Below are 25,206 nucleotides of genomic sequence, written 5' to 3'. Positions count from 1 at the left end.
TATTTTATTGATTGAATACAGCACGAGGTACATTCAGACATTAAAAAAAGTCCTGGGGACTTGTTTGTGTTTCTTGTTTGTTTCTATTGTGCCTCCGGGTGTGTTTGCTTTTCTCCACAAGGTACACTTAATCACTTATCCCTATTTAAAAAATACCAGATCTACAAGCTCATAATGCGTCGTAATGTGCTGAGCTCGTAGATCAGCTATTGTAGCTTTTGAAATGTTTTTTACATTTTGGTGAAATGTTTGCCAATAATGACTAGGACATAGGGACATCAGGTTGAAAGTAGTTAAAGAAGGATGTATTTATGTTGTTTTAACTAGGCCAGAGATCATAATCACTCTCTCACACTGGACCATTTCATTCACTTTGAAAATAGTGAAAAAAACAGACTTTGATCATACAATCCCTCTCTTCTCTCCTCCTCAGGATGGCTACCACTCTCACCGGCCCAAAGAGAAAGTGCGGCCAGACAGCAACAACAACGAGAACTCCGTCCCCAAAGACTTCGACACCATCGACAGCAACAGCAACCTGGGCGCGCGCCCCCAATCCCAGCACCAGCGGGCGTCGGCCGCCAACGGCAAACGCAAGCTGGAAAAAGCCCAAGGCGTGCAACAAGGCGTGCCGGCGAAATCGGCCAACGAGGTCCTCAAGTACCCTCCCGCCCAACCCAGAGGGGCGGGGCACAGTCGCAACCACGCGCACGTCCGCAAGCCACACCCTCAGGATCCCACCGACCCGCCACCGACCCTGATGTCCAAGCAGGACCTCGCCGTCCGCCAGTCCAGGAAGTCGGACGCGGCGCTCCCCGGTTCGGACCAGAAGAAGGTGCAGCCGCAGTGTGAGATCAGCGGAAAAGAGGCCATTTCGGCTCTGTCCAGAGCCAAGAGCAGGGAGTGTCGCCAGCAGATAGTGGAGGTCTACTGCAAACACAAGGAAAGGATGCTCATGCCTGAGAAAGTAACTCGCTACTGCCCCCTAGAAGGTCAGTACAGCAGCAGTGCAGTAGTATATTATTTTCTCACCAACTACATTTAACTCAATTACTCTTAAGGCTCCCACTTAAGGCCTATTCAAAAATGTAAAAAAATAGCAGATATACAAGTTTTTACTGTATAGAGCTGCTATTTCGTTACATTTTGGGGGTGGAAAAGAAGCGTTTTTGCCTTAGGGATGCCCAAAATAGGGACACCAGGATGAAAGCAGTTAAGCTTGACGAAAATGTAAACGTACACAAAATCTAAAAATAATGCCAATGACGGGAAAATTGCCCATGTCTATATATATGTATATATATATGATACATGGTCGAAGATGTGACCAGACAATGACAGGTAACTGATCCACCAGTGCGGTGTGGTGAGGTTTAGGCTTGGCGTCCTCCTCCTCCTCTTTGAAGAAACAAACGAAAGCCAAGAACAAGGAGAGAAGAAAGCCCTGACGGAGCCAGTGAGTAAATGAAAGGGTGGAGGGAAGCAGAGGGAGAATGTAAAGGAGCTGGAAGAGGCAGAACGCAGTCGCCAACAAGAAAGACACGTCTCGCCTACAAATTAAACATTTGCGTTTTACATTTGGAAGCCGGCACGTGCCAAGGCGAGAAGGGCCGAGTTGGATCTCGCCGAGGGGCGTCCCGAATCCGATTGATTGCCCGTTCTATTTTCAGCGATCAATCCTTGCCTGATTCCTGAATGCATGGAGCGAGTTACCACACGGATGCTGCTCAAACGTCCTAATTACACCCTAATTAGATGAGCAGTTTGTAGGTTTTCTATTTGGAACGGCTGACTAATGATTTAGTTGTAGTTCAAGTCAGTGATCCGCCCTGGGCCGTTCAACGTTTCATTTATGTGATTATAGGCTGCTTTGATGATGTACTAGTCATTATATGTATAGACTGAAGCCGCTTAGGAGAAGTGATGAAGTCGGCATTTCAGCCTGATGTCTGGAAAGCCTTTGATAAAATGTGTGTGTGTGTGTGTGTGTGTACAAGCAGCTACAAGCTTGCACGACACCCTCTCGCAACTAAGTATAACTCAGGCTTTAGGGTTGAAAATGGCAAACAATGGTAAAAATGCCATTTATATATGAGGGGTTAACTAATGTATGCGCACATGGACGGTGGGTGCTGGGTTAAAAGAATAACATAGTTTAAAGATAGAAACCGCACACCCAACCATTCAGATTTCTCTATTCAGGAACATGAGACAACATTGTCAATGAAAAATGAATGAAAAATGGCATTCATAAAATTGCCGTCCTAAAATGATGTCTTCACAAGTATAGTCATAACGGTCACACGTGTGTGTGTGTGTGTGTGTGTGTGTGTGTGTGTGTGTGTGTGCTTGTTTGTGCATGCATGCGTGCATTCGTGCATTCCGATTCGTGCATTCGTGCGTGCATACAGTATGTAAGTTGAAAGTAAGTAAGTAAATTAGATTTATAAAGCACCTTTCAAAACGATGTTACAAGGTGTGTGTGTGTGTGTGTGTGTGTGTGTGTGTGTGCGCGCGCGCTTGCGCGACTGCACGTATTTGTGTGTGTGTTGATGGCTGAATACCAATAGTTTCCTGCTCTCTGCTTGTGTCTTTTGCGCCAGCAGCAGCGCTGCTCTCTCGCATGGCAGATTACTGTCATTACTCCTCCAGCTCCTATCCCAGCATGCCCCAGGATTCTCACTAATTACGCCCAGCCACCCACGGCCCCGCCCCATTACCCAGCAGGCCTCACCAGACGCCATCTTTAAATGGCACGCCGTGACCGGCCGTTTTTCTGTGTGTGTTTATATATACGTGGGGACAGATTTAGCTCCTCCAAACCGCACGCCAGGAGACGACAACGACGCCTGGGAAATGTAGTCTGTGATCTGCCAATGTTTCTAGGCAAAGAACATGTCTTTCTATGAAACATGTCCTACGCCAACCTGTGGGCCGGGGCCCAATGGGGAGCCGTGAGGATATTGCAAGTGGGCCTCCCCAAGTACAGTAATTGGCAAAACACTAAGATTGTATTGATAATTTGACATTAACCCATTAAGACCTGAAGCCGATTCTTAAAAATGTTTTCTAAATCCTAACAGTTTTTTGAAAAAAAAAAATATATATATATTTTTCACGATTTTTCAAAAATAGCAGATCTACAAGCTCGTAGCGCGCTATTTTTGAATAGCCAAAGAAATCTAAAGTGACACAGATGCGTTCCAGGTCTTAATGGGTTAACTTAAAAACGAGAGTACAAACAAAAATGTCATGGTATTATTTATTTAAAACCTTGAAAATGTTGTTTTCATTGTAATAACCCTAACCCTGAAAATGCACACGGCCCACCCATCTGACTACTTAACATACTGTAAGTGGTCAGACGGGGTGGGCTGCAAACTTTTGAGATTTCAGCCCTGATCCAGAAAGGTTTGGGAACCACCAGCTACAGTACTAGGATCTTGTGTGTGTGATCATGTCTCAAAACACATTTCTCATCGAAACTATCCTGAAAAATGACTCTATCACATGTTTCTAGGACGAGAAGGACATCGTCTTTCAATGAAATATGTTCACATTCTATGCAGAAAGCAGCTGGCAACTTCCATTCAGGAAATAGCTGCTGCTCTTAAATCCATGTATCAGACACATTTCTCATTGAAACTTATCTTGAAAAACTGCTGAATCAGTGTCTCTGAAATGACTGTCAGACACAACCCAGGCATAAACACAGCAGCAGTGCTGGTTCAGTACAGTCTGTTCGCTGACACTGTTCTGTTGTAGTAAAACTGTGGTAGAAAGTAACTAAGTGCATTTTCTCAAGTACTGTACTTAAGTAACATTTTGAGGTACTTTTACTTTACTTGAGTATTCATGTTTTTCACTATATACTTCTGCTCCACTGCATCTCAGAGGGAAATATTGTCCTTTTTAAATTAATTTGAAAACTTACAAAACAACAGATCTACAAGCTCACAATGCTTCATATTGTGAGCAGTAGCGGTTTTGGTATTGCTGCTGGGAGTACCTCTTCCTACACTGGTAGTAAAGCAGCCCCTCTCTCGACTCTTGTAGGGAAGGCCGTTGTGAACGTACAATGGGATGAGGACCCCTCCGAGGCTGCCCCGGCTGTGCCTGTGCGCATCGCCTATGTCCTGGTGGTCCACGGGCGGGCCTCGCGTCAGTTCCAGCGACTCTTCAAAGCCATCTACCACACCTCTCACTACTACTACATCCATGTAGACAAGGTGAGACCACCGTAGACCACCATAGTCCTCTGTAGAGAAGTACAGGTTGCTAGAGAATTCCTTAGACCACCATAGTCCTAGAGAAGTACAAACCACTAGGGACTGTCATAGACTTCCCTAGTACACTGTAGAAAAGTGCAGGTCACTAAAGACTGTCATAGACTACCATAGTCCACTGTGGAGTAGTACAGAGGTGACTAGAGACTGTCGTTGACCACCATAGTCAACTGTAGAGAAGTACAAACAAATAGAGTTCAAACGATGAAAACGGAGCGATATAGACTTTCTTTTATGCCAACTTCCGTCAGACTGCATAATGCATGAGAACTCTCTCTTAATGCATATGGTTCTGTGTCGGCCCTGTTCTTGTGTGATTATGTCCATGTGTGTCTGATGCGTCTCGTCTCATCTCATCTCTCAAACCACTAGAGACAGTCATAGACCACCATAGTCCACTGTGGAGAGGTACAAATCATAGACTTTAGTGGTTTGACATCGAGAGTTGTTTTAAAATGTGCTTTATGAATACATGTGTTGTAAATTGAGGACACCTTTATCCATTTGTAACTCTGAGACTGTACTAATGTAACCATTTGGTTGTATTCGTACAGTGTCAGAGTTACAAATGGATAAATTACCACTGAGGATGTTACAGTGCAATGTTAATCTTTTTTTTTTCATGTTTAACTGTTTCCCCTCCCTTTATTTCTCTCCCAGCGTTCCAACTACCTCCACAGAGAGGTCCTAGCGCTAGCTAGCAAGTACTCTAACGTGCGTGTCACTTCTTGGCGCATGGCGACCATCTGGGGCGGGGCCAGCTTGCTGAGCATGTACCTACACAGCATGGAAGACCTCCTCAAAATGACCGACTGGGCGTGGGACTTCTTCATTAATCTCAGCGCCGCTGACTACCCTATCAGGTGAGGGCTGACGGTTAGCAACTTTTCATTTTCTGTACTTTTTCTTGTTCTGCCACTCAAGCCTGTGGTTAACACAGGCTTACGGGATTTTTACCTTTTCTTTTACAACATAAAATAAAAGCTTTGACGTGTCTTTTACGTGTCAAAAAGGCGTTTACTAACAGGTGGCTAAATGAAACTACAGAAATTGTCAGGGACATTACATGTCATCACGCCAAACATACAAGCATTCGTGGCGGTGATGTTCAAGACATGAGACCATGGTGTAGTTCATTCATGGGGTAATGTTAGCTTTTTACTTCTGGCGATTGCATCTAATACGCTTCAAAAAATCATAAAACTGGTTTAAAAAAGGATCTTAATGGGGGAAAATGTACTATCATGAACTTTTATCTGAACCAGGAAGGTGCTAACTTCCTGCTTCCAACTACACAAATATACTGTATCGACTGTGCTGGGTGGAAACCTCATGTCCAAAACTTTAACTTTTCAGGATTCAAGCTTGTAGATCTGCTACTTTTCATGCTTTTGTGTAACCCTGTAGTATGATCAAGTAGGGCGTTAATTTACCAAAAAAAAACACAAACAGTTAGAATATGGTAGATAAGAGGTTTCTGCCCGACAGCAACAATGTCAACCCTGGACCGACTCTAATACAAGAGTCAAGAGATTCCTGTACGTTAAACAGAATGGAAAACCGTGACCACAGTGAAATAGTAATTGGACCATCTCTCTCCCTGATAAACAGTTCCGGGTCAATTTTTCGCTCTTAGAGTGCACTCACATAAACAAACCGTAATCCATAAAGGCTTGTTGAAATTCACGCCGTGGCCTCTTCTCCCCCCGAGCCAGATGTGAGACTCACCAAAGTTGCCGATAGCGTCAAGCCACGTGCAAACAAACACCACGTCGATTCATTAACCCATTCAATCCGGGAACGCATCTGTGTCATTTTAAGATTTATTTTGGCTATTCAAAAATAGCAGATATAGTACAAGTTCATTGCGCGGCACCGAGTTTTGCGCTATGAGCTTGCAGATCTGCAATTTTTGGAAAAATCTTGAGAAATGTGTGCAAATCTTTGATTCTGGGGGTCCCTGGAACAAAATATATCTTACAAATGTTCGCTTTAAATATATATATTCAAAGGGTTAGCACACATTTCCCAAGATAAAAAAAAAAAATAGCAGATCCACCAGCTCATAGTGCGGCACTCGGTGCCGCGCTATGAGCTGGTATATCTGCTATTTTTGAATAGCCAAAGAAATCGTAAAATGTCACAGATGCGTTCCCCGGTCTTGATGGATTAAACCATTCCGTAGGGCTAATGGGCTCTGACCAATGGGCTGGGCCTGCCCTTTGGGCCTTGTTGTGTTTGTTTTTGAATCTCATGGATCAGGTTACGCGTTCCAATAGACTGTGTGAGCCCAGGGACTCCGTAATGGATTGGGAGTCTATATATTTGAAGCGGAGCCTTTGAGTGGCTGCATTGGCTGGGGCGAGGCAGCTGGGGGAATGGAGACGGAGTGAGGTGTAAAAGAGAGGGCTTGTGGTGGGATCACTAGAGGTATTGACCTGCGATTCTCTGAACTGTTGCTTAACCCTTTAAGACCGGGAACGCATCGGTGTCATTTTTAAGATTTCTTTGGCTTTTCAAAAATAGCAGATATACAAGCTCGGTGCGGCGCTATGAGCTTGTAGATCCGCTATTTTTTGGAAAATTTGTGCACACATTTTTAACTCTGTTACAATTTCTGGGGTCCCTGGAAGAAAATATTTTGAGATGGGGGTCCACGGCCAAATTACATATTATTTTGGGTGGTCCTTGACATGAAAAAGTTTGAGAACCACTGATATTATAGCAACATACGTTTAAAAAAAAAGACATTTGTAGAATCCCCCAGAAGCAAAGATTTGAGTTACAAATGTTCGCTTAAAAAATATGTGTATTCAAAGATTTTTCACGATTTCCCCCCAAAAATAGCAGCTCTACAAGCTCATTGCGCGGCACTCATGAGCTTGTATATCTGCTATTTTTTTAATAACCAAAGAAATCTAAAATGACAGAGACGCGTTCCCGGATCGAATGGGTTATACGTCAAGGAAAAGAGGCAGAGGGGAAGCTTTTAGAGGTATTAGTGTTACTTAAGGGCAGTTTGAAAATGATTCGGTCTGCCTGTTTGTTTGGGCGTAACTACTTGACCCCTAGCATCCCTGTTCTGGGGTGAATATTCGGCCAAAAAATTGCCGAGCTACAAGCTCACAATGTTGTGAGCTTGTAGATCGACTATATTTGGCGATGTATAGAGCCCTGTGGGACCTCTGGTCAACTAAGTATAGGGTGTAAATGGTTGAGCCTAATTTTAAACTCTGTGGTATAACATTGTTATACCACAAAAATAACAGATCTACAAGCTAACAATGCGTTTTGATCCGCAATGTATACGTACGTGTACAGTAAGCTTTACTTATACTGTTCTTCATATGACCGCGTGTTTTGTTGTTTAAAATCAGGTATTTTCTTACTGTACGACGGAGTAAATAAATTGGGCTTCATGTTGCGCTGGTATTCCCTGTTGCTGTGGTGTGGATGTGGGTCTTGACCAAAAAGGAGATCTATGTGGTTCATTGACAGACCTTAATGCATGTGCTCGCTGTGTGTGAGCATAAATGCACCCTACCACCCCACCTCCCCATCTCCCCCCATCTCTGTTCTGTGCAACCCACCAAATTGATCAACATCAACACGCTGCGAGCTCAGATCCATACGCCCGCCGCGGCATTAGGGCAATGTTGTCGATAGCTGTATCAAAGTACATTGTCTGTGTCTGTGTGTGTGTGTGTGTGTGTGTGTGTGTGTGTGTGTGTGTGTGTGTGTGTGTGTGTGTGTGTGTGTGTGTGTGTGTGTGTGTGTGTGTGTGTGTGTGTGTGTGTGTGTGTGTGTGTGTGTGTGTCTGTGTGTGTGTGTTTGTGTGTGTGTGTGTGTGCATGCGCGCACATCTGTCTGTCTGTCTGTCTGTCTGTCTGTCTGTCTGTCTGTCTGTCTGTCTGTCTGTCTGTCTGTCTGTCTGTCTGTCTGTCTGTCTGTCTGTCTGTCTGTCTGTCTGTCTGTCTGTCTGTCTGTCTGTCTGTCTGTCTGTCTGTCTGTCTGTCTGTCTGCCTGCCTGTCTGTCTGTGCGTGCGTGCGCATTCATGTTTGTAAGCATGCAAGCATTTATTTAAGTTACATCGAAATTTGTGCACACTCTTGTACGTTTCCTTGCTTTTGTGTGCACATCTATGCAATATGCATGCATGTGTGTGTGTGTGTGTGTGTGTGTGTGTGTGTGTGTGTGTGTGTGTGTGTGTGTGTGTGTGTGTGTGTGTGTGTGTGTGTGTGTGTGTGTGTGTGTGTGTGTGTGTGTGTGTGTGTGTGTGTGTGTGTGTGTGTGTGTCATAAATACCGTACAATTACCTCTTTGTGAAAAGGCATATGAAAGCTTGTCAGTGTGGCTCAGACTCCAGCGCACCTGACATGCACACAAACACGGCCACAAACACACATATATGGATGCCTGTGGTTTTGTCTCTCCAGCAGAGCGGCATGGGCTAGCAAAGGAGGTAATCACACAGCGCTGTGTCTCTCTCCTCTCCTCTCCCTGTCTATTCATTATAGGCCTCCACGAGGCCAGCCTCTCTCCCATGGCAGAGTAGAGCACAGCGCACGTATAGGGAGCATGCTGGGTTTTGCTCTGGTTGTAGATGAAGGCAAAAAAAAAAATGAAATGGTGCCAGCCATCCGTCCCCAAATAACACTTGTTATCTCTACAATGGGCGTCTGGTTTTGTAGATAAAGATCCACAGAGATCTGTTGTGTTCCTCCCGTCTTTGCTTGTGTTTTTATTACGCGTCGGTCCACAAAGATAATGGTTTCAGCTGCTCTGGTCGAGCCGTGAAATGGAATCAAAATTATAGCTCAGTGGCTTCGTGCTAACAAATATCTGTGAATCTGTGACTCTGACCTTGTGTGACTTACTGGAGGCAGACAGGATGTTACATTTCTTTGACTGCCTCCCTGCTACAGTACAGTATATAGCAGGAGACTTATTTCCCTTTCTGTCCTTCACTTCTTTCTCTCTCTCTCTCAACCACTTTCAACCTTGATTAGATTATGCACATAATTATGCAGGGGTCGCATCGCATAATATGTTCATCGCGTGATATGCGAAATATGCTTAGCATATTGTCGCAAAATCAGGAATCTTTGCCCGCATTTTTCTGGAGGGTCTATATTATGATTCAAACACAGCATCTCATGGCATCATGTAACAAAAATCCACAGCACTTAAAAGCATTACTTAAAGTAGATCGTATTTTTTCGCCGTTCGACACCATTGTACGATGAAATAAAAAATAGGGCATTTAATAAGTGGTTTTTAATCTCTCTTTCTTTCTCATTATTTCTTGAATTCTTCGGCCAGTCAACCCGAAACCCCCTTAAATATAAGAGTGTCACTGTCGGCAGCAGATTGGCAAACAGGGACTTGTCGTTAGACTGATCCAAATTGCCTGTCTGGCCGTCTAGCATGTAGGCATTGTGTGCCAGCAGTGGTGATAAGTTTGGCCCAACGCTAAGCTAATTGAAGCAGTAATGCTTAGCTAATTAAAGATATATTAGCCAAGTGTAATTACCGCGAGCGCCAAGGGACTACAGCTTCTCTCAAAGGACTGAGGTATGGCCTTGGAATACTGATTTGTGTGTGTGTGTGTGTGTGTGTGCGTGTGTGCGCGCGCACACGCACACGCACACGCACACGCTCGTATGAGATAACCATAACCAAGAAAATACCCCAAAAAAGCATAACATCTCTGTCGGGTGGAAACCTCATATGTCCTCATTATGCTCAAAACACGTCGCTACGGGCCGCGTTTCAAGCTTGTGGATCTGCTACTTTTGGTGCTTTTGTGTGACGCTGTAGTATGATCAAGTAGGACGTTAATTTTCACCAAAAAACACGGTTTCTGCCCGACAGCGACGATAACCAAGATGGCTTAGTGGAGGATATACTGAATAAATGTCATCTGCCGTAGGCATCAGTGATGGCCATCATCACTGAATGTCTCTCCCCACCTCCTCCTTAGCTGTGTGGGTTTGAATCGGCCACCAAACAGACAGGCTGCAGCACATCATCCCTCTGGACCAGTGGTTCTCAAATGTTTTCATGTCAAGGACCCCCAAAAAATTTACATGTTTGGCCGCGGACCCCCATCTCAAAATATTTTGTTCCAAAGACCCCAAAGAAGCAAAGATTTGAGTTACAAATGTTCGCTTTAAAAGAATATATATTCAAAGATTTGCACACATTTTCACGATAAATAAAAGATATTTGGTGTAAAGGGGAAAAAATGAGGGGACCAAGTAAAGACCACTGAGGGACCCCGTTCAGCAAAGTATATAGGGCTGTATAAAGTATCTTTAATCTGTTAATTCATATGATTAGTGTATTTCATTGAATGGGTATGGAGTACTAATGCTATCTTCTTCTCTCTTCTTCTTCTTCTTCTTCTTCTTCTTCTTCTTCTTCTTCATCTCAGGACCAATGACCAACTTGTGGCTTTCCTTTCCAAATACCGGGACATGAACTTCATCAAATCTCACGGCAGAGACAACGCACGGTATTTACATCTCTAGATTCTCTCTGCCTCCTCATTCTACCACCTTTCTTGCTCAAAACGTTTCGGACGGCTTAACATATATAGGGTGAATAATGTGTCTTGTGTGTGTGTGTGTGTGTGTGTGTGTGTGTGTGTGTGTGTGTGTGTGTGTGTGTGTGTGTGTGTGTGTGTGTGTGTGTGTGTGTGTGTGTGTGTGTGTGTGTGTGTGTGTGTGTGTCTCAGCTTCATCCGCAAGCAAGGTTTGGACCGTCTCTTCTACGAGTGCGACACCCACATGTGGCGTCTCGGAGACCGCAAGATCCCAGAGGGCATAGCGGTGGACGGAGGCTCCGACTGGTTCCTGCTGAACCGGGCGTTCGTGGATTACGTGGTCAGCTCGCAAGACGAGCTGGTCGGCAGCATGAAGCGCTTCTACACTTACACACTGCTGCCTGCAGAGGTACAGTCACGCGCACACGCACACACACACACACACACACATACGCGCACACACACACACACACACACACACACACACACACTCAGATTGACAGTCTCTTTCTCTGCCCTCTTTTTCACATTTTTACTGTACTCTATAATAAAACAGGCCTAAAATAAAAAAAAAGGCCACACACATACTTTCTCCATCTCTCCCTGTTTCTCTCAAATTATTTTACATCCTGTAAAACGACTTCTGGTTCCTTTACTTAAGTACTTTTTCCAGGGATTTGTACTTTGTACTGGAGTATATGTTTATAATTTGAAAGAAAATGTTAGTTTTTATTCCAATACATTTCCCCGTGCCCCCTCATTACATTGGCATTCTTTGCCAAAGACTAAAAAAGGGTTTCTTTGAAAAGTCAGTAGAGTAGTGAGTACCGAGTAGTGCAAGAGTAGTGTGCTCTTAACCCAGTCAATCCGGGAACTCATCTCTGTCATTTTAGATTTATTTGGCTATTCAAAAATAGCAGATACTGTATACAAGCTTTTTTTTAAACGTGAACATTTGTGCAAATCTTTGAATATATGTTTTTTAAAGCGAACATTTGTTAAATATTTTGTTCCAGGGACCCCCCAGAAGCAAAGATTTTAGTAAAAAATTATCGCTTTGAAATCTGCTGTTTTTGAATAGCCAAAGAAATCTAAAATGACAGAGATGCGTTCCTGGTCTTAATGGGTTAATGCTGCCAGCATGTTCAGACTGGTCAGTATGACGCTGCTGCCAAGATCGATGGCAGCAGTCACGTGGATCATCGATGGCCATATCTAAAGGACTAGAGCCCGGCCTATACAGTACAGTATATTGGTTTGGCTGATATATCGACCATTTGACGTTTTGGATGACATCGGTATCTGCAATTTCAGTATTCAGTATGTCGACGTGATCCAATTTTTAACCACATTCAACCTTTCAACTATTTTTGGCCATTTTCAAAAATATCAGATCTACAAGCTCAAAAAGCATGATACTGTATAAGCATCGCTATGTGACATGTTTTGAGCTTCTGGATCTGTGCTATTCTTTTTAATAGGGTTAAATAAATATACGTAAAATGTTCTCAAATAGAAACTTCAAATTTAAGTTGGACATTGTGCACTTTTTGACAAAATATCGGTAAAAACATCGGTAACCAGTGGTCCAGGAAATTCCGGATTGGCATCAGACCCAAAAATCTGGCTTCAGTTGGCCTCTATAAGCAAATTCATTGAAACACTCTCCATACACACACGCACACAGACACACACACACACACACACACACACACACACACACACACACACACACACACACACACACACACACACACACACACACACACACACACACACACACACACGCACACACACACACACACACTCACAAATGATGGGGGAAACCATGCAAGGCACTAAGCTGTTCTTCGGGAGCAATTAGCGGTTCAGTGTCATGATCAAGGACACTTCGACGTGCAGCCAAGAGGAGCCGGGCATCGAACCGGGAACCGTCCTGTTCCCCCGGACGGCTGCTCTAACTCCTAACCCACTGCTGCCCCCCCTGAAATGTGGGGTGATTCTTATTGACTGAAATGTCTTCTTTGTCTGCTGTGGTGGGGGAATTAAATTCTGACATTCAAAATCTCTCTCTCTTTCTCTCTCTCTTTACCTATCCCCCCTGCCTCGTCCCCGCTCTGCCCCTCTTCCTCTCCTCATTCTCCAGTCGTTCTTTCACACGGTCCTGGAGAACAGTGCTCACTGTCAGACCATGGTGGACAACAACCTGAGACTGACCAACTGGAACCGCAAGCTGGGCTGCAAGTGCCAGTACAAGCACATAGTGGACTGGTGCGGCTGCTCGCCCAATGACTTCAAGTCGTCTGACCTGCCTCGCTTCCAGGTGAACCTCTCCTCTTTAACCACATGTACCCTAGGACATTGGTTCTCAAAGTGGGGTCTGGGGACCCCCAGGGGTCCTTGGGGGGGGGTTCCAGGGGGTCCCCAGCAAAATGTGTTCATATAGCATAACAATAATTTTAACCGCTTTATCCTTTTATACTTTGGCTATTCAAAAATAGCAGATATACAAGCTCATAGTGCGGGGCCGAGAAAATGTGGCAAACCTTTGAATATATATATATTTTTAAACATTTGTAACTCAAATCTTTGCTTCTGGGGGTCCCTGGAACAAAATATTTTGAGATGGGGTCCAAATACATATCATTTTGGGGGTCCTTGACATGAAAAAGTTTGAGAACCAATGCCCTAGCGTCCCTATTCTGCGGTGAACATTCAGCAAAAATAGCCAATCGACAAGGGACGGTCAAATAGAGTGGTGTCTTTGAAAATGCAACCGAATGGCTAAAATATAATTAGGTCAGTATTGTAATGAATTGTGGGTTCAGATAAGCACAGCAACTTTTTGCGTATTTCATTTGTGGCCATCAGTGCACATAACTCCTCCCAGCACATTCCCATCGCAAACAATACCATAGCACAATAATAGAACAATAACAAATACAAAAGTACAAAAGTTGTAACTGTTTTATAAGAGAATTATCAATTATTTCAGCACTACTACTGTAATGAGCAGCACTTTCATGCCAACAATCATTCTGTAAGAGAAAGTGTAACTCTTTCCAAGTGGAGGTATAATTTTGGTGTGAAACTCATGAATGCATGCGGTTTTAGGAGTGTTCCATACATGCAGTTATGTTTGACTCATGGAAGTAAACGGAGGTCCAAAATGGCTTCCCGAAAAGCCACTGTATTTTCCCGACCTCATCATTTTGCCTGAGCCAGCACTATAGCTTTGAGACTTTCTGGCTAACTTTCCATTCCATTGATGTGGACCAAAATAACCTAGTGCACTAGTTTGTGGATATTGACTTGCCTTAGCCGTGACATATTAGCTTGTTGCCAGTTAGTGCTGTTGGAAAAAAAGAATAGCCTAAACCCCAATTTATGCTGCGTCATATGATGGTGTCACACATCTAAAATAGCTGTCCTACAAGCTCACAACGTGTCAATGTGCCGTGTCATCTGCATTAGGGTGGTACGTTAGCATCAACTAGCTAATCGTCGCTGTTGGGTGTCCAAAACTTTAACTTTTCAGGAAATGGAAAAATAACCTGTGTTCCAATGGATTCAGTGTTTGTTATTATTTAGTTACAAGCTCTTGTTAATACTTTTTATTGGTTAAATATTTAGAAACCCTTAGACAGACTTAATCACTTTCAACCTGTTCTTCAAAGATTTTCAGAAAGATTGCAGATGAGATCTACAAGCTCGTAATGTGTCGTGTTGTGACACACTTGTAGACCAGCTAGTTTGTTAGTTTTGCGTGACATTGTCATATGAAGTTGTGTATAAAGTAGGGCATTCATTTATTAAAAAAACTAAAAACAAAAGATGAAATATATGGAGATACTAGGTTTCTGCCCAACAGCGACGCAATGCTGAAGACGAGGGCAACTTTGGGGTTGCCACGGTGGCCAGGCACCAGAATAGCTTAGCATTCACAAATTAGCGTTGCCTCTTTTACAAGGAGGGGGCGGTTGGCTTAGGCTACTGGCCCGCGTAACAAGAGATATAAGGACAGCGAGCGTTTGTGGTGGAAATGCTGATGGTTTCCATAAGAAGCGCTGCCAAGGGAAACTGATCCTAAAACAGCTCGTAGAGGGAGGCCCCGGGTATTTATAGAGCTCTGTAGCTACTTAGCTGCTGTGGTAGAGAAGGGTTGTCATTATTATAATGCAAGGGTTTGCCAGGTAGTGAGGCCATTTGTAGGACTGAGCTGGAGGTTAGGTTAACACATGTCAGAGAACACACACACACACACACACACACACACACACACACACACACACACACACACACACACACACACACACACACACACACACACACACACACACACACACACACTCACACACACAGAGTAAAGCCGTATTTCTACGCGGCCACAAGCTCAGGAGGCGTTGCATTGGCGACACGTTGTGGCCTTGTAGATCAGCTATTTTTAGCGTGTGACAAAGTATAAATTGGGTTTTACATACATACAGTATCTATACACAGTATATAAACCCACATCAACTGAAGGCACACATAGCCTGTGTAGTTGCGAAGGTAGTGATTATCTTGGGGTTGCCCGGATGGTCAAGTCCTACCGTGGCCCACAAACCGCCGCGGTGCAGCCACACCCTTTATTCTTGTGATGTCATCAAGCTGCGCCTGTCCTCCCAAGGATTTCAGATGACGGCTGTGGATTTGAGTTCCTCAGAGGGAGAAACCTTCTCCTGTCCTTTGATATCCTGGCAAGGTGTCAGTCTCTTGCTGCTCCAGACAGAGGGTGTGTGTGTGTGTGTGTGTGTGTGTGTGTGTGTGTGTGTGTGTGTGTGTGTGTGTGTGTGTGTGTGTGTGTGTGTGTGTGTGTGTGTGTGTGTGCGCGTGTGCGTGCGTGCGTGTGTGCATTCCGTGGCGGTTGCCATGGCATTTTCTCTGGTTGCCGTAGGAACCTGCGTCGCGCTCCTAAGATTTGTGTGAGATTTGAATCGTAGTTTTACACTACATACACGTGTGCACACGCAAACACACGCACACACACCTGTGTGTGTGTGTGTGCGTGTATGTGTGCATGCATGTGAGCGAGTGTGATATTAAACAGATCACTAATAAATGTGATGCATGCTCATTATACCCACTGATGTTTTCTAGAGGTTAAGACCACCTATGGATCTACATAGCAGAATGTTAACATCATTAACATCACTCTCAGAATGTAAAAATGGTCCCTGGGTGAACTTTTACACAAAATCGGGCCCTTCCATGTGGAAAGAGTTTGTAGGAGGAGGGAACAACCGCTGTTCTGCAGAATTCAGTGTCCCTTCACACACCTCTCAACACGTCTTACCAACAATGGTTGTCAAGGTGCATGGACCAGGCAGGAGCCCCCTGCTGCTCTGTTGGAGTTGCTTAGTGGCTAACACACGGAAATCCTGAGTGTTCATTTGAACTCTGAGAACTTGGTTCCATTTGTTACACTCTCAGTGATACGGATCCATAAGCGTCCATTTGGTTCCTAACTATAGATAATTTATCTAGGGACCCCCCTGGAGTGCCCTTAAGGACCGCGCTGTCCTAATCTATGATATACAGTCTCTGGCGGGTGGAAACCTCATATATCCAAAACTGTTACTTTTCAGGATTCAAATTCAAAAGTAGCAAAAGTAGCAGATCTACAAGCTCAAAACGCGTCGCTTCGCGCCGCGTTTCAAGCTTGTGGATCTGCTACTTTCGATGCTTTGTGTGACGCTGTAGTATGATCAAGTAGGGCGTTAATTTACGAAAAAAACACAAAAAGTTAGAATATGGAGATAAGCGTTTTTTACCCGACAGCAACGATAATACAGTTTACGTTTTGGGAGAGAAGTGCCCATCATCAATGTCGCTTTCCTATGCGACGGGGTTGGAGAGACACGCCCACAACCACTGAGCATTGGGGTCTCGCTCAGTACACGTATAGCGCTCTGGACATGACATAAAAACGTTTTCCGTGGACACGCACGGACCCTAACAAAAGAGCTTCATAACTCTTTCACTGCCAAATTATATACTGTACTACTAAATAAGGCCCAGACTGCCAGTGATTTTTCGATTTTCTTACCTTTTCAAGTAGTCACAGAATATTTATCTCCAGTATGATCGATCCCCTGATGGTTGCTAATCACGGAGGGTTTCACTGTGCTTGTCATCGCGACATCCCGTTCGCTTGTTATGCGCTGTTAAAAATAGCATGTCTCGCCAAAAATACACAAGAGCCGAGATACAGGTTATTTCCCAAATAAATGAACCAGGAAGTGAATGGAGCAGTAAATCTTCGGATCACGTTTTCTCCTGGTTCTGTGTAGGAAAAAGAAAATCTTGTCTTTCTCGTCCATGGCAGGCTGCGCCTTAGCAGAATCCGACGAGAAATCTCGTCGGTGACAGGCAAAGGGTTAACCTGCCACCCCTCGCCTTTTCCTTCCACAGCAAGCGTCCAGGCCCACCTTCTTCGCCAGGAAGTTTGAGGCCAGCGTCAGCCAGGAGATCGTGAACCAGCTGGACTCCTTCCTGTTCGGGGCGTACCCCCAGGGCACGCCGGGCCTGCAGGCCTACTGGGAGAACGCCCACGAGCAGGAGACGGACGGCTCCGCCGGCCTATCGGACGCCCTGCTCAGCCACCACCACGCCTTCGCGCGCATGGGCCTGGCGCGGGCCTCCAACTCCCTGCAGGGTCACCCCCAGGACAAGAGCTGCAGGTATGTACCGTAGAGCCAGTGGTTGTCAAACTTTTTCGTGCCAAGGACCCCCAAATTGATGTGGCCGCAGACGGACCCCCACCTGAAAATATGTTGTGCCAGGGACCCCCAGAGGCAAAGATTTGATTTTAAAAGGTTGGCCTTAAAAAAAATGCTTTAAAGATTTTCACAAATTTTCAAGATTTGTCAAAAATAGCAGATCTACAAGCTCATAGCACGGCACTCGGTGCCACGCTGTGAGCTTGTATATCTGCTATTTTTGAATAGCCAAAGTATAAAATATGGATAAAGGGGTTAAAGTGATTGTGACGTTGTATTAATTGATTGTGACGTTTTACCCCCTGGTACCCCCCAAGAACCCCACATGGACAGTCATTCCACAGTATATATGCCTTATACAGCATTATGTACAGTGTTTTAACCCACAGTTAAAGGGATAGTTCACCCCAAAAAATACTTATTTTCTATCAATTACACACCCCATGAAGCCTTGAATTCATGGAGATTTTTTTTGTTTTTGTCGCATCAATAATTTGATGACCGGCGGAAAGATGCTAATGTCTCCGGTAGGAGACTCAAAGCTTTGACACTTTGAGGCTCCTACCAGAGACGCTGACGGTCATCAAATTATTGGCTTAGGAATGCGACAAAAACTAAAAACTCTCCATGAATTTAAGTCTCCTTGGGGTGAGTAATCGATAGAAAAAAAGTCATTTTGGGGGTGAATTATCCCTTTAGGGCGCGCTCCCACCAAGAGTTGGCTGGCCGCTGTTTGCAGAATCTGCCAATGCATTGTCAATGCAAATGCGTTGATTCACGCAAGAGCAGATTTTTCCGCTAGTCGCGCAGACCTTGCGTTTATCTGCTCTCCGCGACTAAGCATAAAAGTGCTGGAGGCAGGAGCCGATTTTCTCCTCTGTCCAATCGGGTGAGTGGAAGGCGGACTGTCTCAAGACTCAGGAAGCAACATGGTGCTCAAGGCAGCAGGCAGTGGGTCCTGAAAGTGAGTGACAGGCGCGACACTCCCGTTTTTTAGAATCCGCTGGCTGCAAAAAACTGTGGCCGCGCACAACCTGCGTTTAACAGCGGCCAGCCAACTCTTGGTGGGAGCGCGCCCTTAAAGAAGAAAAACACTACTAAAAATAAAAAAGTAAACCGTAAAACATACAGGGATTAAGAATAGATTACAGCCAACAGGAGATTTAGTGTCCTTGCTTGACCCTCCGTACTTTGGACCGCCCAGGATTTTCATGTTGTATGAGCTGTTGACAGGTATAAATATATAAATGTATATAAACGTATAGGTATATACGTTCACGAATGTGTATACAACTCTATCCTCAGTAGTGTGGGTAAATATGGACAGTCATTCCACAGTATATATGCCTTATACAGCATTATGTACAGTGTTTTAAATAGGGAGAGTGATCTATAATGAGGAATATATATAATATATCCACACAGTGAAAAGTATTTACGGCAGTTTGCCTTGGCAGGATTCTAAGATGAGGGTGCCAGTGAAAAGAGAGAGAGAGAGAGAGAGAGAGAGAGAGAGAAAGAGAGTGTGTGTGTGTGTGTGTGTGTGTGTGTGTGTGTGTGTGTGTGTGTGTGTGTGTGTGTGTGTGTGTGTGTGTGTGTGTGTGTGTGTGTGTGTGTGTGTGTGTGTGTGTGTGTGTGTGTGCATTAACTGACAAAGTGAGTCGATCTCCTCCCCTAATTACTCAAGTCATCCCCCATGTGTACAACAAACAAAGCTATGAGGTACAGTACTACTCATCAGCCTCACTACCAAGCTCTCCAAAGAAGTTCTGGGAGCGTGCCCAACAAACAGCTTCATCATTTAGGAGGTGACGGGCCCCCCGGGCATCGCGTCAGTTCCACTTCTCCACAGTAGTATTATATAGCCTATTTAAATGTATAAGTTGTATCTGTATTGTTTCATCCATTCCATGGATGAAACGCTAGTGACATTTTGGGTCAATGGAAGTTGAAGAATAGTTTTTTGTAATACTCTAATTCTATTTGTCTGAGACCATCCAAACTATATGTGTGATCATGAAGAGCTCACTCTCAAAGCCATAAAGCGGAGAATTTAAGCCTTCAAATTATGCTGTATAATTCTCCTCTGAGAACGGATGGGGTTTTATAGACAAACACATTTTTTTAACCTTGGTGAATTCATTCTATTGGACTTTTTTTTACTGAAGCGGAAATCCCTACCTCCAGAAAGTCCCCCAGGGTGCTCAAGTGGGGGAAAAAACACCATCAAGCCCCTCTACGGAAAGCACTGCTGAAAAGCATTGGTGGTTTATTTTCATTCCATTTGTCCCTTTTTCTCCCAATTTAGTCGTTTTCCCCCTCACACCTACTGATGGTCACGTGGGAGGGTGTACTCTAGACGAGCACGTCTGCTCCGATCAGTGGTGGTACTCAAATTGTTTACTTAGGTAAAAGTAGTCCACAATGCGACCTTGTAGATCTGCTATTTTCAAATGGCCGGAAATGTATATAGGTGGTTACTGTATGTTTTGTAATAATAATTCAAATCTACAAAGTAACTAGTAACTAGTTTTCAAATAATTGTAGTGGAGTAAAATAACAATATTTGCCTCTGAGATGTAGTTGGAGTGGAAGTAAGACATTTTAAATTACTCCAGTAAAGTAAAGATTCCTCGGATTTGTACTTAAGTACAGTACTTGATACTTAGTTACTTTCCACTGCTAGCGGTATGGAGCCTTCTTGTGGCGGCCCTGTTCTCACTAATTTCACTGTACCACCCACTTCTCTACAATTGCTCATTCCTTTCTATTCTTCTTATTGTTATTTTCGAGCTGCGTTCGCTTCCCGCGTTCGCGCGTCTTACTTGTACTTAGTTACTTTCCACCACTGGCACCGATACACATTAAATCACCAGCGGCGTCTTTTCACCTGACAGTTACAGTAGGAGTTTTCATTGGGAGGGTGTAACTCATGCAGAGGAACACACTATTCCTCTCAGTTCCACACCCTGCTGAACAGGAGCCCCTGCCAACCTGTAGGAGTCACTAGTAGGGATATGACTTTAGAAACCTCCTGTCTCCGTATTCTAACTTTTGGTGTTTTTTTTTGTAAATGAACTACCTACTTCATCATTCTACAGCGTCACACAAAAGCATCAAAAGGAGCAGATCCACAAGCCCGAAACATGGTGCGAGCGTTTTGAGCTTGTGGATCTGCTGCTTTCGCTACTTTTGAATTTGAACCCTACGATAAGTAAACGATTGTTTTGTAATAGTGAAAATAGCCGGTCTACAAGCTCAGAGCCCAATGCAACACATCGTGAACTTGTAAATCGGCTAGAGAGAAAGTGGTTAATCAGATTCAGTAGATTATAAAAAAATCTATTCAAAGTCACTAGTGTCTTCCTACCTGGGAATAATACGGCCATTTGTGTTGGTCAGAGCGTCCAGCCAAGCTGGACCTACGGAGGGTTCAAGCCCCTAGTCTGTGTGGTGATGGGCAGGTACTTTACCAGTGCACCACCCCAGCATCCCCCAAAGCATTGCTGATTTTTTCCCCCCTCATCCTTCAAAGTATAAGGCATTCTAGACGTATATACAGTACAACAGTTTTATTTTATTTTTTATTTCACTTGAGGATAAGCCCCTTGAGATCTCGCATCTCGTTTCCGAGGGGGTCCTCAAAAACGAGTTATGCCTGGACTCGGACGGTTACCCTTGAGCAGAGCGCCTGTGGGGTTTGCCCGACATCAATAACACGCCATGTGTACAGTAACTGCTTCTTGTGATTTCGCAATCCCCAACCCGCATTGAGGTGATGGAATGTGTACTGTATGTGTCTTTCCAATGGGCCTCACCAGCGCCTGTGCGTGTGTGTGTGTGTGTGTGTGTGTGTGTGTGTGTGTGTGTGTGTGTGCGTGCGTGCGTGCGTGCGTGCGTGCGTGCGTGCGTGCGTGCGTGCGTGCGTGCGTGCGTGCGTGCGTGCGTGCGTGCGTGCGTGCGTGCGTGCGTGCGTGCGTGCGTGCGTGCGTGCGTGCGTGCGTGTGTGTGTGTGTGCGCGCGCATGCATGCCAAATTAAATACACAGATAAAGTTAGCTTGTTCTGGGGTACAAACAGGACTCAGTGTCCAGGCAGGCTGGCTTTTTCCACCCGTGTGTGTGTGTGTGTGTGTGTGTGTGTGTGTGTGTGTGTGTGTGTGTGTGTGTGTGTGTGTGTGTGTGTGTGTGTGTGTGTGTGTGCGCGTGCGCGTGTGTGTGTGGGGTGGAGACCCACACCGGGCACAAGGAACTACTTGTTGCTGTTTGGGTGGGGACACATGGCTGGAGTATTTGTGTGTGTGTGTGTGTGTGTGTGTGTGTGTGTGTGTGTGTGTGTGTGTGTGTGTGTGTGTGTGTGTGTGTGTGTGTGTGTGTGTGTGTGTGTGTGTGTGTGTGTGTGTGTGTGTGTGTGTGTGTGTGTGTTGGGGTTGAGGTGTTGTTGATGTTTTTTGGGGGTGTGCACTGTGCACGGGAAAGAAGATAATGTTGTTCATCTTGAGGCCATTGACGTCAGCCAATCAACACATAGCTGTGTGTGTGTGTGTGTGTGTGTGTGTGTGTGTGTGTGTGTGTGTGTGTGTGTGTGTGTGTGTGTGTGTGTGTGTGTGTGTGTGTGTGTGTGTGTGTGTGTGTGTCTTATTTGGGATTTAATGAGAATCATGAAGCGTCCTTTTAAACCCAGCTACCTGGCTGTGTGTGTGTGTGTGTGTGTGTGTGTGTGTGTGTGTGTGTGTGTGTGTGTGTGTGTGTGTGTGTGTGTGTGTGTGTGTGTGTGTGTGTGTGTGTGTGTGTGTGTGTGTGTGTGTGTGTGTGTGTGTGTGTGTATGTGTGTGTGTGCGTGCGTGCGTGTGTGCGTCAGGTACATGGCGGTGGGTCACCCCGTGGCGGTCCACCTCTACTTCCTGTCTGACCAGTTCCAGGGCTACCTGGTCCGTCACCACGCCAGTAACCTAGCAACCAGCCAGCTGGAGACCCTGGATACGTGGGTGTCGCCCAAAGACCACTTCACCCTGGCCACGCCCCCCAGCCCAAACAACAGACTGCAGCACATACAGGTCTGAAGCTTTACCAATTAAACAAAATTATTTATTTTTTATAATTATATATTTTTCACAATAATTATTCCACATAAATGTGTTTTTTCGTCAAGTTCTCTAAACACTGTTTTAGTCATGAGTGTCTTTCCCTATCACAGGCTTCAGAAAATGACGCAGGCATCGGAAAAGCATTCCGGGCCGGCAAATGTATTTATTTATTTAGTTACCTTAAAGTTAATACAGACCGTTTTTGATGACATTGTTGTTGCCTTCCAAATTATCCGTGGCGTTCGGATCCTACAGCGTTTGTTTTTGAGTGGTACTTCCGTGGTTTTTGTTTTAGAACTGAATTCTGGGAATCGCAGTTCTAACAGTCACTCGTAATGAGGTACCAGAGATGAGACTATTAAAATGAATGGTACACGATACCAGACTTAAACTCTGAGAGTGACAATTTGGAACCATTTGGTTCCATTTGTTCGCTCTCAGAGTTAACAAAATGTATACATTAAATACATTTGTGTATTATACTTTCACTCTGTCGGGTGGAAACCTCATATGTCCAAAACTGTTACTTTTCAGGATTCATATTCAAAAGCAGCATATCGACAAGCTCAAAACGCCAAAATATGGAGGTTTCTACCCTACAGCTTAAAGGAGAATACCGGACAAATTAAGTGTTGTCTTTGATGTCTCGTTACTCACCTACCGACGTGAAAAGTGGCGTTGTTTTTTTCCATAGATTCCCCTGTCGTCATTTTTTAAACCCCCTCCGTTGTCATAATGGGAGCGCGTGGGTTAGGGAGATTCGTCTATTATAACCGATGCAAAGTTGTTTTTTTCTCTACTGCTAGTCATTGTGGAGTCTCATGATAGTCAAACATGCGCTGAAACTTCCTGCGAGCCCACCGTTAATGGCGAACGACTTAACACTGGTTGCGTGTTTCCAGAACCTGGCAACACGAGTTGCCAGGTTCTGGAAAGAAACAAGCATCCAGTGTTAAATCGTTCGCCATTAACGGAAGAACGCCACTTTTCACGTCGGTAGGTGAGTAACAAGACATCAAAGACAACACTTAATTTGTCCGGTATTCTCCTTTAACGATAGTTACTGTAAATTCACACCTCCCTCTCTCTCTCTCTCTCTCTCTCTCTCTCTCTGTGTCTGTCACCTATAGGTGGGGACGGACTGGGACCCCAAGGAGCGCATCCTGCGGAACTGGGGCGGGCTGCTGGGGCCCGAGGACGAGCCGGCCGCCGTGCAGCGCTGGAGCCGCGGGACGGGCAACCTGACGGCCACCGTGGTGTGGGTGGACCCCACCAACGTCATCGCCGCCACCTACGACATCCTGGTGGACGCCGGCGCCGAGTACACCCACTACCGGCCGCCGCTCAACCTGCCGCTGAGGCCCGGCGTGTGGACGCTGCGCGTGCTGCACCACTGGAGCCCGCTGGGACAGACCACGTTCGTGGTGGCGCCGCTGGAGTACCACCGCCAGCAGCCCCTGGGCCAAGGTGAGGAGAGAGAGAGAGGGGGCTTCAGAATCTTCTAGAGTTTTAATAAAGCTGCAATCCGGGAACTCTATTTTAGGCCGTTAAGACCTGAGGCCGATTCTACAAAATTCCTTTCTAATTAAATCAGTAGTTCTCACACGTTTTTGTGCCAATGACCCTCAAAATGATATGTATTTGGCCGCGGACCCCCCCATCTGAAAATGTTTTGTGCCAGGGATACCCCTAGAAGAGAAGATTTGTGTTAAAAAAATAATAATAATTATTCAACATTTTTCAACACTTTAAAGAGTTTTCAAAAAATATCAGATGTACAAGCTTGTAAATCAGTTTTCTGATCCTGTCCAGGCCTAATACTGTATAATCTTGCGTCAGGCGTCGGAAACTAGAGTGGATATTGATAATAGCCTGTGCTCATCAAAATGATTCCCTTCAGCCAGAGGTGTCATAATTTTAGAGACCCACCATGTGGTGCGGATTAGCTCATCTTCAAAATAGAAAATAACTATAAATGTCCATGTTTTATTCTAACTTGTAGCAACTGGCGAGACCAGGCTACTTGGTTTGGCATTCATGTGTGGGAACAATAACAATGCGGCGCCCAACCGGATACATAACCTGATATTAGTCATTTAGGAATTAGTATTAGAGTAGACAAGGCCTACAATGAATCACACTAGTCAGTTCGGAATGAAAACCAGGCTTTCCTCCATGTGGGAAAGCCTGGTGATGCGAGGTTAGGTGTCGGGTAGTACAGCCTGGTGCTCATAAGCGCAACATCTCGCAGGGATTGCCTCTTGCTGAGCGGTAGAAATGTGGTCTCATGCAGGAGAGCACAGGACATAAAAAAACGATTGCAGTTTTAATATAAGAGAAGGTTTGTTACAATTCTATAGTTAATTTGGGTTATTTCTTTATGTTTATAAGGATGATCAATGTTTAGGAATATTACTTTGATTGGTTGACAATCGGCCCCACACACCTACTCTCGCTCTCTCTCGCTTGTGTGTGTGTGTGTGTGTGTGTGTGTGTGTGTGTGTGTGTGTGTGTGTGTGTGGGTGT

General features: G+C 44.9%; 1 protein-coding gene across 3 annotated transcripts in view; it reads left to right on the top strand.

The window, feature by feature from the left end:
• LOC308097954 (xylosyltransferase 1-like) overlaps positions 1 to 25,206 on the top strand; it is a 51,594-nt gene that overhangs the window by 21,276 nt on the left and 5,112 nt on the right. For all 3 annotated transcript variants that reach the window (XR_013934250.1, XR_013934251.1, XM_080446119.1), the window contains exons 2-10: positions 434 to 992; positions 4,057 to 4,229; positions 4,947 to 5,149; positions 10,724 to 10,804; positions 11,027 to 11,243; positions 12,981 to 13,157; positions 17,288 to 17,556; positions 22,455 to 22,650; positions 23,811 to 24,147. Coding sequence is in view for 1 of the 3 variants with exons in the window: in XM_080446119.1 (XP_080302245.1) it covers positions 434 to 992; positions 4,057 to 4,229; positions 4,947 to 5,149; positions 10,724 to 10,804; positions 11,027 to 11,243; positions 12,981 to 13,157; positions 17,288 to 17,556; positions 22,455 to 22,650; positions 23,811 to 24,147 (2,212 nt within the window). In the remaining 2 variants the exon portion in view is untranslated. The remainder of the gene's footprint in view (positions 1 to 433; positions 993 to 4,056; positions 4,230 to 4,946; positions 5,150 to 10,723; positions 10,805 to 11,026; positions 11,244 to 12,980; positions 13,158 to 17,287; positions 17,557 to 22,454; positions 22,651 to 23,810; positions 24,148 to 25,206) is intronic.

The sequence above is a fragment of the Gymnoscopelus braueri genome (assembly GCF_963280865.1).
Source record: "Gymnoscopelus braueri genome assembly, chromosome: 13".
Lineage (NCBI taxonomy): Eukaryota > Metazoa > Chordata > Actinopteri > Myctophiformes > Myctophidae > Gymnoscopelus > Gymnoscopelus braueri.
This window is presented reverse-complemented; position numbering and strand designations above follow the sequence as displayed.